We start from the raw sequence: 15,207 nt of genomic DNA, 5'->3' as shown, positions 1-15,207 counted from the left end.
ACAGCCGAGCACTGTTTTTTAAAGACGTGATAAAACGTGATAAAACATTTTTGTCTTATTTGCGATCAGACTATGCTTTGATTGGCATCTATTGTTAGGTTTCATGTCGTGGTGGTGCAGCAAGATGACGGTTATATGCCTCGGAGCGAAAAAAGGCTACGAGTGACAGACAGGGTTCGGCGATTTGGCCTGCGCTTTTGGAAGAGGCCAGTTGTCTCTTTTTTTCCCGCTTCCCCCATATTCTGACCTGCCCCCCCCCCCCCCCCCCCGGCCCACCATGTGTCCCTCCCTTCGCACCACTATTATTTTTTTTTCTTCAACATTCTGTCACAGGTAACCGTGTTCGAAAAAGGCAAAGTGCCCGGAGCGAGCGAGATGGTGGGCGGTGGCAACTCCGGAGTGGCCACCTTTGTGTGTGGGGAAAGAAAAGGGAAAAAGGGACAAGGGGGGGGGGGGGGGGGTTCGGCAACATGGGCTCGGCGGAGGCGGCGGGCGGCATCACATGTTAAATAATGGCAGTGAGGAGCGAACGTGCCATCACAGCGAACAAGCGGGCCGCATATGACACGGACAAGTTGGAGGAGAGACGGCAATTCATGTCCGATGTGTTTTTTTCTTCTTTGTGAAGAGTCTTGATTTTTCCGATTTTGTATTCGTTATTCAGATGCTTTCTAATCTACAGGATATATGACAAAAGGAAAAAATAAAATAGAAAAAAAAACATCCAGAGACCCGAGCCAGGAGTGATTTTACTCTTTCTGACTCTCGCCGAGGCCAAATCATTGGAGATGCTTCCAACCCGTCGTTTTTTTAAAATCTGAAAATCTTGTAAATGCAAATTTACAGCTTGGCAATCATCTTGTTGCCACGCTGCATCCAGGAGACGGCGTCGTTGACAAACTCGTCAATGACGGCGCGGGCCGACTTTTGCTCGGTGACGACGGCGGCGCACTTGCCCATGAGAAGAGGGCGGAAGGCGTCGATGGGGTCGTCGTCCTCGTCAATGGAGAGGGCCTCGATGCCAATCTTCTTGGCGGCCTCGCCCATCTTCTTCTGGTCGCCCGAGTCGATGACGTCCATGAACTTGTCCAGGTCGGCCTCGTAGGGGATGGTGCCCTTGGCGGCGAGCTCCTTCATCTCCTGCTGGCGCTCCGTCTCCCAGTTGTTGATGTAGGGGTTGTTGTGGACGCGCATAGGGCGGCCGGTGAAGATGATGGTGCGGATGTTGTCGTCGTGGCCGGCGTTCTTGACGGCCTCCTTGTGGACCTTGGGGGCGCCAGCCTCGTCGGTCAGGATGAAGCGGGTGCCGACCCAGACGCCGGTGGCGCCCATCATGAGAGAGGCGGCGAGCAGCTGGCCGTTGTGAATACCGCCGGCGGCGATGATCTGGACGGGTCCGCCGGTGAGGGGGGACTTGGCGTTCTTGGCCGCCTCGACGACGGCGGGGATGAGCACCGTGGTGGGAGTGTCACCGGTGTGGCCACCACCCTCGCCGCCCTGGGCGCAGATGATGTCGACGCCAATGTCGATGCACTTCTTGACGTGCTTGACGTGGCCAATCATGTTCATGTAGAGGATACCGGCCTTGTGCAGGCGGTCGACGACGTGCTTGGGGGGGACACCGACGGCGGAGACGAAGAGCTTGGCGCCGGACTCGATGATGATGTCGACGAGCTCGTCGAGCTTGCCCTTGGTGTAGTCGACGCTGCGCAGAGGAAATGCATGTTAGTAAAATGCTGGCTGACTTTAAGCGTATCGTCTTGTGACATCACCAGCCTCTCTCAGCCTTGCGCTTATGCAGCCACACTTATCGCGCACGCAGTCGAGTGCATGCGCATGTGACTGGGCTCTTGAACTAGCGTAGGAGGCTTTGGCGTAGAGACTGGAGTGTTTCGTCTTGCGGGCTGCTGGTGTGCGGATTGGGTTTTTTTTTTGTCTTTGCTTACTTGGTCTTACGGGCGCTACCACCGACCTGGGGGAGAAGCAGGTCGACACCGAAAGGAGCGTTCTTGTCGTCGAGGTACTCCTTGAGCTCGGAGATCTGCTCCTTGAGCATGTCGGGGGTGTAGCCGACACCACCAATAACACCGAGACCGCCGGCGTTGGTGACGGCGGCAGCCAGCTTGGGACCGGCAGCGACGTTCATGCCGGCAAGCAGGATGGGGTGCTTGATCTTGAAAAGATCGGTGATGGGAGTGCGGATCTGCTCTGTAGAGAGGAGAAAGCCATGGTTAGCAACGTTTTGGGAGCCGAGTAGAGAGGCCTCGGAGGCAGCCGAGGTGGCTCGGCAGGCATGGAGCCGACAACGTACGAGGAGAAGCCATTGTGAATGGTTGTCTTTGTGATGACGTGTGTGATTTGTAGGAAGACGAAGGGAGGGAGAAGCAACGACGACGAGAGGTGTCAAGATTGCCTTGGAGAGGGAGAAGGGAGGAGAGGGATAGATGTATGAACAAGAAAAGATGGATGGAGAAGAAGGGAAGAGAGAATGAGACGAGAGGCGCAGGCGGCAAGTCTAATAACGGATTTCTGGATGCGCGGAGTGTCGCCGGGGAAGCAGAATGAGCCGAGGCACGAGCTCGGAAGGTTGGCAGCCACCACAAGGAGAATAGTGGGGCAACGAGCGCTGTAGGATATAGGCAAGTTGGAGTTTTGGTGCAGGTACTGAGCAGTTGGCGGTAGACCACTGTAAAGGCGCCAAGGGCAGCGACTGAAGCCACTGTACGGGGGAGCTGAGGGTGGGGAAGCGGGTTTACGGGGGCCTGATGAGGGCAGCAGTACGGATACTCGGTGGGTAGCAACAGCAGTCCAGTAACATCAGTACCAGCAGTACTTGGTAAGTAGTAGTCGCAGCAGTAGCGGCACCTGTGAGAAAGCCCCCATACAATCTGGGGTAGAAAAGACAGATGCCGAGGGACGGCGGACAGCGACGGCGCGACGACCGGAATTGGTGTCCATGGAGCATAAGTAGCATGGAGCATGGGGCTGGGCCAAGTAGAGGAATGGTAGAGTAATCAGCAGACGGTTGAGCGTGTCCGGCAAGTAGCATTCTGATTATTATTGTGAGCCTCGATTTCATTGTTTGGACTACAGGAGCTGTGACTTTTCCTCTCTTCTCCCTTTTCCTGCTTTACTGGTATCAGTAGCACTCTCTGACCGTGGCAAGGCAGTTCTGAAGTTGGTTCCTAGGTGGCCGACTAGATCACCCCGCGGGGCAGTAGCTGCTCTGTACAGATTTACCCAACAGCGGCTCTCGTTGCTCCCCGCCCGCCCCCCCCCCCCCCCCCCCCCTCGTTCCAGCACATATAGCCACTAAAGTTTGGATGGGTTGCCGCCGGTTATATCTCCCCAGGCACACGACTAATTTGCCTGTGTACATACTGTAGCAGTGTAGGTACTTACCACCCAGGCCCTTCCGGTCGGCGGCCATGGCGCTGTCACAAGCATCCCATCTCCCGTCTCAAGGCGAATCAGGCCGACAAGGTAGCTAATCCACCGTCATCCAACTCACCCACCACGGCCAGACTGGCCCGGTTGAATTTACATGCATCGGCCGCCCACGCTACCGAGTACTACCTACTGATTGATAAACAAGTCTCCCCGGCTTGCCTCCCCTCCCCCTTCTACCCCAAATCTTTGAACCCGCATCTCGTCTCGCCGACTACGTCCGCTCGGACTTGCCGCATCCGCGAGCCCGATCGTCGCAACTATATCCCCATTTTCGAGATACCAGGCATCTGTTTGCCTGTGTGTTCTCTCTCTACTCCGTACCTGTAGCCGTGATTCGCAAGCAAGGATTCGGCGGCATCTGAGCTGGCTCGTGATAGGCCACCAGAGCCCGTAGCGCCAATTCCCCGGCTGCTCTGCGGCCTCTGCCTGGCCCGCGCCCCGCGGTACCTTGTTTTGCACCCAAATGTCACGCACTATGCAAGTACCGACTCAAGTCGCAGCCAGCGGGCTTTGCGCCGGCGGTATTGAGACAGCGCGCGGCTCGTCTTTCTGCTGGCAGTAGGCAATGGGAAACACGGATAAGGACCTTTTATTGTATACAATGTAAATGATCACGACCGGGCAAAAGTGCAAGGGCTCTGTGGCAACTTGGCCTGCCACAACCCCGTCGTCCAGACGGAGAATGGCCATTTGCCGCCCGCCTGTTGGCGCCTCCAGAAAAATTCCTGCTCCGCAGTCGCCGGCCGCTTCAACCACCAGCTCATCCAACAGACTTGCGATGCGCCCATAACGCGCGGCCAGGGACTCGTCGCCGTCTAATATCCCCCGCCATCATGCATCCCAGGCTAGTCTCGGGAGTGCTCGCCCGCGCTGCTCGGCCCTCTGCCCGCGTCGACGCTGGCCGTTGTGCCGGCGCGCCTCGCACCGTCACCTCCTCCCGAGCCGCCCGCATTGCTGTGCTTCCATCGACCGCCGCGTGCTCTCGTCCATCTCTGACTGAGATGCCTTTTCTTGCGGCGTCTGGAAGGAGACATAGCCGCCGATCATACGCAGGATGCGGCTGCCGAGGCGCCAAGCGCACCACGACGGCATACATTGCTCTCGGCGGCAACTTGGGGGATCGCGTTGCCGAGATTGAGCGCGCCTGCAACGAGATGGACAGGCGCGGCATCAAGGTCACACGCACGAGCAGCCTCTGGGAAACGGAGCCAATGTACGTGACGGATCAAGACCGCTTCCTGAACGGCGTCTGTGAGGTATGTGTGTGTCTGCTCGGCTGACGTGAAGGGGGGCGGCGCCCGGCGTTTGCCGCCGCGCACGTCGTGGCTCTCTTCGTAAGAGACGGCATCCTCTCAAACCTGATCGAAAGCTTCTTTAGTTTACGTCGACAACTAATGCGCTATTGCTGGCCCAGGTTGAAACTGAGCTGGGGCCAATGGCTCTGCTTGATGAGCTCCAGTCCATAGAAAGGGACCTCGGCCGTCGTAAGCTCATCGATAAAGGCCCGAGAAACATTGACCTCGACATTCTTCTCTACGGCGATGAGAGGATATCAAATGATAGATTGAATGTTCCTCATATCGGCATTCCTGAACGTGAATTCGTTCTCCGGCCACTATCCGAGTTGGTTTCTCCTCAATACACGTCTATTCTTCTGCCCGCGCTGACACAGCTGCCCTCTCCTAGACTCATCCCCTCCAAGTCAATTGACCCTTCCAAACCTTGGAAGCTCGTTCAAGACTACCTCAACGACCTTGCCGTCGGCGAGCCTCTCACCTGCGTCACCCGCCTCTCCGCCAGCGCCGCACCACTCACGCCCTTGACGCCCAACCGCACGTCGCGTCTGATGGCCATCCTCAACCTCACACCCGACTCCTTCTCCGATGGCGGTAAGCATGCGGCAGCTGACCTGTCCGAGACCATTCTCGGCATGGTACGTGGCGGTGCCACCATCATTGATGTCGGCGGCCAGTCTACCGCGCCCGGCCGCCCCGAAGTCACCCCGGAAGAGGAAGCCGCTCGCGTGCTGCCCGCCGTGGAGCTCATCCGGAGCATGCCCGCGTGTCGCGACGTCGTCGTCAGCGTCGACACATACCGCGCCGGCGTCGCCGCGCAGGCCGTCGAGCGCGGCGCCGACATGATCAACGACGTGTCGGCGGGCCAGCTCGACGCCGACATGCTCGCCACCGTCGGCCGCCTGGGTGCGACCATCTGCCTGATGCACATGCGCGGCACCCCTCGCACGATGAGCCAGCTCGCCGACTACCCCGACGGCGGCGTCGTGCCCGCCGTCGCCGCCGAGTTGCGGGCCCGTGTCGCCGCCGCCGAGACCGCGGGCATCCGGCGCTGGCGCATCGTGCTCGACCCGGGCCTGGGCTTCGCCAAGACGGCCGCGCACAACCTCGAGCTGCTGCGCCGCCTCGACGAGCTGCGCGCCTGGCCCGGCCTCGAGGGCCTGCCCTGGCTCGTCGGCGCCAGCCGCAAGACCTTCGTCGGCCAGGCGACCGGCGTCGAGGACCCCGCGGCGCGCACCTGGGGCACCGCGGCGACCGTGGCCGCCGCTGTACAGGGAGGAGCAGATGTTGTCCGGGTCCACGACGTGGAGCCGATGGCGGCCGTCGCTACCATGTCGGATGCCATCTGGAGGAGGGTCTAGGCCCTTTTGGAAAGTGATCGTCTCGTCTGTCTGAACGCCTCTGTGAGCGCGCACCGCGCCGTCTGCTTGCGAACACTGGGAAGAACAAAAGCCAAAAGTGGCGTTGCAATCTACAACGGAGAGAAAGAACCCGCTCTAGTTGGCGGGCATCGCTTTCGGCAGGCAGGCAGCCCGGCAGGTGTGTGGGTGGCGGCGTCTACGAGGGGTTCAATCATTTCAAGTCATTTCATGTACCTTTTTCAAAAGATACTTTGCGGCCGGTTCATTGGAGTTCCCATGAGCGTTTTCTGAACAGATGGGTGTGTGGTATGCGTCGTGGAGGAGGAGCGGGATTTCCGCGGTCTCTGCGTCATGGTCACTGCTCCCCTTCATTTCGGTGGCGGCCGGAGATGATCTCATCCGTCTTTATCTATTTTTTCTTATTCTGCTTATTGGGGTTCATGATGCAAAGCTAAACCTCACTACTGTTCATTATGATGTTCGGCTATCGCTAAACCTGTTGTGAGGTGTGGACAGGGAAGAACCAGGTTTACCACGGAGCTGGCGCATGCTGTGTAACGGCCTGCTCGGAGTGCGAGAATATTGGGCGCAGCCTTGTTATTCCTCATGTCCGGAGTATTCCGTCCATATTTCAACTCTGTAGAATAGATACGGCCGAAAAAACCTTCATGGTGTGTCGCACAGATATCATGTCTACTTGAGCAACAACGGGAAGGGCCTTTAGCGCCTAATTATGTATCCTTTCCGCCGGCCGCGGGTTAATATCAGGCCCCCCCATCCCGGCTGACTTGGAAATATTGTTTCTGGAATGAAGCCGTGGGGGGCGAATTTGCTTCCTGACACATCTCTTTGATACGAGAGGCCATCGACAGACATCGCCGTTTTGCCTGCTTTGCGTCTAGCAGCACGCCCCTCCTTCTCCCTTGAGTTCATCTACAACCACACCCTCTTTCCAGGGGCCTCCCCATCATCTCTCTGCCTCTCCGCCCTTCGCCGTCAGAATTCCCCTCTCTTCTTTCCTGGCTCTCCCAAAGAGGGGGTTGCGGGAGGGGGCGGGCAGCACCTGCCAAGGGGGCGGCGGGCTTTGTTTTAGACCTTGCTGCCCTTTGTCACCGATACTTTTCTTTCTCCGTGGAGAGGGCACAGCAAAAAAAAAAGAAGAAAAGAAAAGAAAAACGACCTACATACGTGCATTGTTCTGGCGTCATTGCGCTCTTTGATGGAATCGCAGGGTCCCTCCCTGGTCTCCGCCGCCTGCCCTCCGGCTGGTGGGCCCGGTACGTTTAAAACAAACGCAAAAAAAAAGAGGGAAAAAAAAAAAAGAAATAAAAGGGCAATATGGCAGACGATCCGGACCAGTTGGCTGTAGGATTTGACGAATCAGAGGTCAGTTGCTGATCACCGGTGAAGGCCTGCATAAGGAGGCTTGACCGGGGTTGCGTCAAAGGCCGGCCGACAGGCCGGACGACTGGCCGGCCGACTAGGGTGTGCGGGGAGGAGGCTTAGTCGTTGTGTGTGGCTGGAATTGGTTGCATGCGCAGAAGGCGCCACACGGCGTCATGTCTGCAACTTCCTTTGACTCTCTCTTCAAAGTCGGGGTTTTTTCATCTCATTATACTCGTGCATACAGGTCTCGGGATATCTTGTACAAGATGCGGTTCTGGAACCTCGGACCCGGGATCCCCCAGGCATCCTTCTCCCTGGTTTCTCATAGCATATCGTCGCTTTCATGTCCTCCTCGCGTCAACCTTTGCGAAAGCGGCCGCGGGTGCAGTTCCGCCTGGAGGTCATGAAGCTGGTGGCGTTCGCCATGACAACGCTCCCGCCGCAAGACATTTTGATGCTGCCTTCTGGATTAGGCAAATGTGCCCGTGGTACGAAGTAGTGCCAAGTCCGCGCGAAGGAGGTTTCCTCCACGAAAGACCCTCAGCCAGGTGCAAAACGCTGAACCATGGCGCACGCGAACCGTTGCAACAGCCACCAAGAGACCAAGGACCAGGGGACAGAGCAAGGAGTCTGCTCCTACGCCGTGTGCCCAATTTAAATCTCATCTCAAAAAAAAAAGCACATCCTCCTCCCCCCCCGGTGAGGGGCCAGTGGCCGCTGGATGCTAGGGCTGGGCCAGTCGTGTAACACCATCAACACGTGGAAGGGCGTAAAGTCTCCTTCTTTGGATCTGCAGCTTTTCTTTGACCCATGAGCTCTCGTCAGTTCCAAACTTTGACCAGGGCCGGTGGAGAACGTATTCCCGTTCAGACGCCCGCTGGTCGACTGAGGGTCGACTGCCGCTCAAGCAGACCGACGGCGTCGATTGTCCCACTCACACCAAATCTTTCTTCCCTTCAGCCCAATGAAACGGGCGCGAGGCAGTCTTGCATCTGCAAGAGACTACAATAGGCAGTCAATTATGCAGGTTTAGCCCTTTTCTTCTTCCGTCTCGCCACCCCTCCCCAACCCCCCAAGCCCTTGCTGCTCTTCTCTACTCGGTGTGACGAGCTGAAATACGCGTTGCGGGCGCAGCAGCACCGCTATTTGCAATGCAGCTAGCCGTGGTACCGACACGAACCCGTTTTGCTGGAAGGAGTCACTCTTGGAGAGCGAGGGCGACGGGTCTGGGTCGGACACGGATCTTGCAAAACACTCCAGCGGAGACGAGCATGATGGCATCTAGATTGAAGGACCTCTTGGGTAGGCGCGAAGTCCGAGGTTGGTGTAACTTGCAACAGCCTGACTCAGTGATCACCTGCCAACGCATCGCAGACGAAGCGAAGCAGGGCTCTGATGACGGTAGATTACATGCTGTGCAACCCCGGGTACCAAGATTCTCGACGTAATAGCCTGCTGTGCTTTGCCTGCCCGCATCATGCTAGAGACAGAAGCTCCTCCAGTTTCGAGGACAGGGGCCGCGGGAATTTCAGGACAGAACGGCAGCAATCAGCCTTGCGAGTGAGGGTGTAGCTGAGGGCAGTTCTACTCGACAGAGTTGGAACCACCAGCATCACTGCTTCGCTGGCACGATAGCTTCACGTCTCGGGCACTTGCGCCAGATGACCTTGTTGCAGCGTGGATGCAAATTAGAAGCCCATCGCTAGCCGATATCACCCAGACTAGAACCGCGATGAGGGCGCACCAGATGCCTAATTGCATCGTAGCACGAGAAAGCCTTTGATGGTCACGCACGCATCTCGGACAAATGAATTGCAATGCCGAACAGCCTGTCCGATGGCCATGTCATCATAGCTGCATCCGTTCAAGCCGCCTCTCCCACGTAGAGAGGTTTCAGCCGCGCAAGACGTCGCTGAAAGAATATTGACAATAAAATGGGGGGTGAAAACAAAAAACAAAAAACAAAAAGAAGAAGAGGAGGGGGAAGAAAAAGAAGCTCCTAATGCTTCCCCACACGGGCCATTTCCTCATGACAATTTCGACGTGCTGGCGTCTGCTCAATGCCTAAACACAAGAGAGATCTGATGTCAGGCAGCTCCGCTACCCACCACGAGTATCCTTTCCCAGCACTTGTCATACACTCCCGAGAACCTGATCTCTCTATAAAAAGAAGAAAACCGTTGTTTGTGCTATGCGACAGGTCGTTTCGGCAGCCTCCCCCCTCGATCCTCGCGCCCGATGTTAGGATCTGTGACGATTTGTTCTCACACTCTTGTGAGCCCACACAGAGATTGACAGAGAGGGATAGAGGCTCCTTTTCCCTGCCCGTCCCACCCGAGATGCTCGGCCCCTAACGTGACGGTGCATGACAAATGAGGGAGGACCACACCTCAGCAGCAGGAGTCATGCAAGATGCAGCAGGGCTGCACGTACCAATGCCAGGGGAAGTGGTCAGAGTTGGAGAGTGCCGGCGGCCAGGCGGGGGGGGCGTGGATATACGTTGGTATCCTCCAGGCGCTTTGTTTCCCAACTCTACTCAGTACGTACATTTTGAACACAGTAGATTAGGTGCAAACACCTAGTCTGTGTGAGAAACGACGGTCACATTCGCCCACTGTGTTTCTGGTTGGAATTGGCTGTTTTGCTTGGCTTTGCAATAAAGCGGCCGGTTCATTAGCAGCCTGAATCTCCCAAGATTCGGGCAAGTACGAAAGAGAGATGCCCAAAGACGTGGCCAGCCGTGCGGCATGTAAACCGACTCCCATGATTCTTGTGCTTCTGCAGCCGATGGAGGGGGTGGTCCCAAATCTCGGGCCTTTGCCGTTTTCTTTGTCCTATACACCGACAAAAGGTGATGGGGAAAATGTTGCACTCCGCCGGGTGTGCTTGCATCTCGTCTATACCAAAAACTCTACAGAAAAGTAGAGCAGTGAGTGGGCAGCACCGAACATCAAAGACATTTGGGTATTATTATTAGACTTGACAGGGGGGGGAATCAAGCAAGCGACCCATACTGCTTTGGAGAATCCATGGATGAAAGTAAAAAGCAATAATACACTTTTCCAAAAAAAAAAAAAAAAACCTCCATGTACTTGTAAATCCGGCCAGCGCTGCAACGCACGTCAGAACCGTAACGCGACGCAACGCAACGCAAAGCAACCAGCCACCCAAAGTCAAACCCTGCTCAACGTTCGGTCTCTCTCTCTATCTCTCTCTCTCTCTCCCTCTCTCTCGCTCTGGCTCTCCTCGCTTTGCTACACCGAGCCACACAGCAGCATCTTTGGTGGATTCGACGGAGGTCAAATAGAATTGGGGAAAAAAGAAATATGAGCTTGTTTCTCCCCCGCTTGAAAGAACAAATTAGCGCAGTAAAAGGTACATTCTCCGTTCATTTTCCTTCTTTTTTTCTGGTTTTGTTTGCTTGGGCTTTTTCTTCCAGCTTGGTGGTGGTGGTGGTGGTGGCTCGGGCCGGGCGTACAACACTCACACACATCTTGCGTGTCCTCTCTTCATCCATGCCCGCCCGTCCGCCCGCCACAAAAGCCTCTGCAAGTGATTGTCGATTACCTTCGTTGCACACATCTTGTGCGACGGCGGTCGTCTGCACTAAAACGAGAGACTAGACAAGGCAGCAAGTGGCGAAAGAGAGAGAGAGAGGGAGAATGGAGGAAAACAAAAAAAGAGACACTCCCTCCCCCACCCACCCACCCACACACACACACATAACAACAAAGCCCGGGGATTTTTGGGGTCGGTGAGAATGACGGAAAACAGGAAATTCGATTGTGACAAGGGGAGGCGCTAGAGAGTGGCTACTATCGCTGGGGAAAAGAGCCGTCGACAAAGACATGGCGAGGTGGTAGTTAGTGAAAAGGCAAACAAGAGTCACGGCAGCAAATTTGCGGATTTTTTTGAAAGAATTGTGTCATATTCTAATTAAATTAAGAACTCCCGGTGTATATGGTATCGGCCGTTGAATGCAAGAGCAAAGCTAAGGAAGAATGGAAAAAGATAACTTAACGAATAAAGGACGAAAAGCCTTACAAGCCAGGCGGGCTTGTGCTAAAAAAAAAAGACGACGACGACGACGATGACGGCGAAACCCCTACCCCCCGGCCACAAAAAAGAAAACGCCGAGGGCTGTCGAATCTGACACTGTTTTTGTGTTGTTTCTTTGCCCATGCTGTTTGAGGACTTTGGTATAATGCCCGCACCAACCCATGCGTCCCAGACTTTGCAGCTTTTTTGCTTGTCAAATGTACTCAAAACATCGCAAAGGGGAGTATTCGCCCATGCAAAAGAGAAAAGGAATATGAAAAAGTAACATGACGGAGAGAATGAGAAGAGAGGAGAATGGATGAGAAGGTGCGCAAAAAAATAAGTGTAAAAAAAAACAGACTTCTCAAGCAGATGCCATCATCTCTCTCCGTCTACCACAACCTCAAAGGACCAACAGCTAGCTGCCAACGGGTTTGGAGGCCATACTTGGGACTGAATTGACAGTCTGCAAGGGTTTGTTCACACCCCCCCTCGGCAATTCATGCGTCTTCCCGGACACGGACGTCAAGCCGCCTTCGGCCAAGCTCAAGGGAAAAGGACCCCCTTCCATTCTTTCCTTTCATGAATTTTGCATGAAACCTCCCGAATTAACCATGGAGGGCATGATCGGGGGCAGAACGCTGGGGACGACGCCCGTCATTGGGGTGGTGGTGGTGGTGCTGACGTTGCAGCGCGCGTCCGGCCCCATTCGCATCTGGGGCTCTGGGCGCGGCAAGACACCCATGTCTGGCTCGCCTCTTTTCCCGTACAGCTCCATCGGGGACACGCCTACTGTCTGCACGCCCTGGCCGTAGATGCTAGGGTCCGCGTACCCAGTCGGGTTCGTGAATGCCGAGGGGAATATCCTCGTGCTATCGTAGGACTTGTTGTTGTCGATCGAGTAGGCCGCCATCTCGCGACGGGTGTGGCCACCGCCGCCGTACATGTCGGCGCCCCGGTCGTCATACGGGGTGGGCGCTCCATAGCTGTTTGGGTGCTGTGCACCAAACATGGACGCATTGGCATAGTCGGCCGGGCCCCCGTTTCCAACGCCGTAGTTCCCGTGGGACGAGGGTCCGCCGCCACCACCACCACCACCACTACCTGAGCTCTTGCGGTTCTCTTTGGCATAGTGGCCGGGGGATCGCCCTCGCACAACAATGTCCGCCGACCGTTGGATTGCAATTCTGATCCAGTTAGGTTCTTCGGCACTGCCTTGGTTCCCCCACAGCTCAACCACCAGCTGGTAGCGTTGCTGACCGGCTCTGCGCTCCCCGTTGTTGGCCGTCGCCGTCTTGAACTGGAGGCGATCGAAGCTATGCTCTTGCGGTATTATCTCACGATTGAGAAGATACTCCTCCTTGCGCTTGTTCTCGGCCTCCATTTTTTTGTCTGCTTCTTTTTCGGAAGAAGCAGTAGCAGCGGCGGCGGTAGAAGCTCCAGCGGCGGCAGGAGCAGCAGTATCGACAGGAGCAGTAGCGGCAGGAGCAGCAGTAGTGCTTTTAGTAACAGGAGGAGGCTCTGGGCCTCTTGGATTGAAATATCGTACTGCTGATCCTCTGGGCGCCATGCGTTGCTTTTTTGGCAGGGTGATAGGCCCCTTGTCGCGCTTCGGGGTGTGCTGTATGATCATCACTTCCTGGTGATGGTGATCGGCCACAATCGCCGAGATGCCCATGGCAAACTCGTATATTATTGTTGGTCGACTAATGTCTGCCATGGGAGTGAATATGAGCGGAATATCCCCTGGGTTTGGCGACATTTCGAATGCGCAGGCACATGACAAGTAGTTCCTACGATAGCATGTGAAGAACTTTTCGCCCATGAAAAAGTTCTTGTGAATCTGCGCGAAAATTTCCACATCGACGACGACGCCTTTGGCCTGTGGGCCTTCTTTCACGTACTCGAGCTCACCCAGTTGCTCCGTGATGCCCATTGGCAGGACAATGTCCTCAGGTGCGCGCGTGGAGTATATCTCCATGTCACGATTAACCCGCGAACTCTGGTAGCCGCCCATGGTCCTATTGGCGCCGTAACCCGGTCCTCCACTCATGACGGTTGTGTGATAGTTTGAGGTCACTGGTCTGTTCCGAATTGCCTCTGCCCTTCTTCCGTGCTGTGGTGTTTCTGTGCCGTACTTTTCTCGCGTGCTCATATGATGAGGCTGCGTATGACGATAGCTTGGAAGGACCGAAGAAGAAGCAGTTGGTCTAGGGGAGGATTTGACCGTTAGAACGCACGTAAAAAACAAAAAGAATCCACCAGCCAACAACAATTGTGAACCAATTTGCCGGATGAATACCGGAATCAAGAAGCTGTGTAGGTACTTACTGGCTCGAGACTTGTTGTCCGTCTGTCCACGAACTCTGGACGAGTGGAGGGCCGGGGTAGTAGGCACTGTGCCCAGTGTTGATGGCTGTGCTTGGCTGAAAAGCGTTCACAGGGTTAACAAATTGTGAGTGTGAGTTGATATCCGTTGGTGGGATATCAAAGCCAGGCTGCGTGGGCGCACTGTGGCTATATCTATAACACCCATTAGTCTCACGATCAGGAGCGCAGTTGCCGGGGGGGGGCTTGTGAGCTAGAAATACAGGGAGGTTGAAGTCACACGAAGACCTTATGCGTCAGGACACCAGGCTCTCGGTTTTTCAGAGTTACACGACCCGCAGGACTGCGTATACAATGATTGGGTGAGTGTGCACAAGAGAACTCGTACGCATACCAGGATGATGGGGAGACAATGCCGGTATGTGGGCATTGGAAATGAGAAGAGTGATCATGGGAGGGTGAGAGGGTATTATGAGCAAAAGACGTATGAAGGTGACTCCATGGTGAGGGCGCTGGCCTGGTCTGATGCAGGGGGGTACTCCTAGCAGACTACCCGTTGATGGGACGGGTGTGTTTGTGGAAAATCAGAGAGCACCGTGAGAGACAAATAAAGCAACTTGGTGGGAGTGTCAAGCCCAGAGGGCCGATTGAGCCAAGAAAAGGAATGGAGCTTACCTTGCGGCTCCCAAGTACTCGACCTCCCCGCTTACCGCCGCCGGGGTGGAGGAATTGTAATCGTGCTATAAAGCAAAAGTTGTTAGACCGTGTACCTGTGCAAAGGGCCATGCTCTCTCAATTGTGCTGGCGGGCGCAGTGCGACATCCTGATGGCCCCCTCCTCTGTACTTGAGCCAATGTGTCGCCATTGCACGCCCCAAGGCGAGATTTGCTTTCCGGTAGGGGAGGGGGCAGGCTCGTTGCTGGCGTGTGTATTGGTACAGGCGGACCCTGCAGTCGGAGATGCATTAGCAAGTAAACTCTTTGGGCGTCCGAAGGTCCTTGGAGCAGAAGGGAAATTGAATGGAAAGGTTGGTTCGGGTGTGCAGACGCTAGCCTCGCCATGCATGGGGGGAGCTGCATGGCATGGCTTGGTGGCGTCGCGCATCCTGCTCGTTGGCCCAACTCAAACTTGCAGCAGCCAGCCCAGTCAAGGTACTGTACATTCGAGTACTTTCTGGGACCCGAAGCCCGCGTCAGACACGACGGTGTGCGGTTATCCGCCACACAAAGGACACGGGTATGGGGGCGTGGCTCTACCACCTCCAGCTCCTCAAGCACAGAGTCTCTGATGCAAACATCGGCGCGGTTGCGTAAGGCGAAGCAGGCTTCCGCGCATGTTACACCAGAGCC

The 15,207-nt window shown here is 55.7% G+C and overlaps 3 protein-coding genes across 3 annotated transcripts; 1 reads left to right on the top strand and 2 right to left on the bottom strand.

Moving 5' to 3' along the window:
• Positions 1 to 840: 840 nt before the first annotated feature.
• Positions 841 to 2,324, bottom strand: V2A60_003407 (2-nitropropane dioxygenase; the record flags this gene model as incomplete). The annotated part of the gene is made up of 3 exons (XM_083254742.1): positions 841 to 1,705; positions 1,947 to 2,208; positions 2,312 to 2,324. 3 exons carry the CDS (start codon positions 2,322 to 2,324, stop codon positions 841 to 843), a joined length of 1,140 nt encoding a protein of 379 aa, XP_083110868.1.
• A 1,959-nt stretch (positions 2,325 to 4,283) lies between these two features.
• V2A60_003406 (folic acid synthesis protein) lies at positions 4,284 to 6,106 on the top strand (the record flags this gene model as incomplete). The annotated part of the gene is made up of 2 exons (XM_083254741.1): positions 4,284 to 4,706; positions 4,865 to 6,106. The coding sequence occupies 2 exons, from the start codon at positions 4,284 to 4,286 to the stop codon at positions 6,104 to 6,106; spliced, it is 1,665 nt and encodes a 554-aa protein (XP_083110867.1).
• Positions 6,107 to 12,110: 6,004 nt separating this feature from the next.
• Positions 12,111 to 13,583, bottom strand: V2A60_003405 (uncharacterized protein; the record flags this gene model as incomplete). Its single annotated transcript, XM_083254740.1, has 1 exon — positions 12,111 to 13,583. One exon carries the CDS (start codon positions 13,581 to 13,583, stop codon positions 12,111 to 12,113), a length of 1,473 nt encoding a protein of 490 aa, XP_083110866.1.
• Positions 13,584 to 15,207: the final 1,624 nt, after the last annotated feature.

This window comes from Cordyceps javanica, chromosome 2 (assembly GCF_051103115.1).
Source record: "Cordyceps javanica chromosome 2, complete sequence".
NCBI lineage: Eukaryota > Fungi > Ascomycota > Sordariomycetes > Hypocreales > Cordycipitaceae > Cordyceps > Cordyceps javanica.
This window is presented reverse-complemented; position numbering and strand designations above follow the sequence as displayed.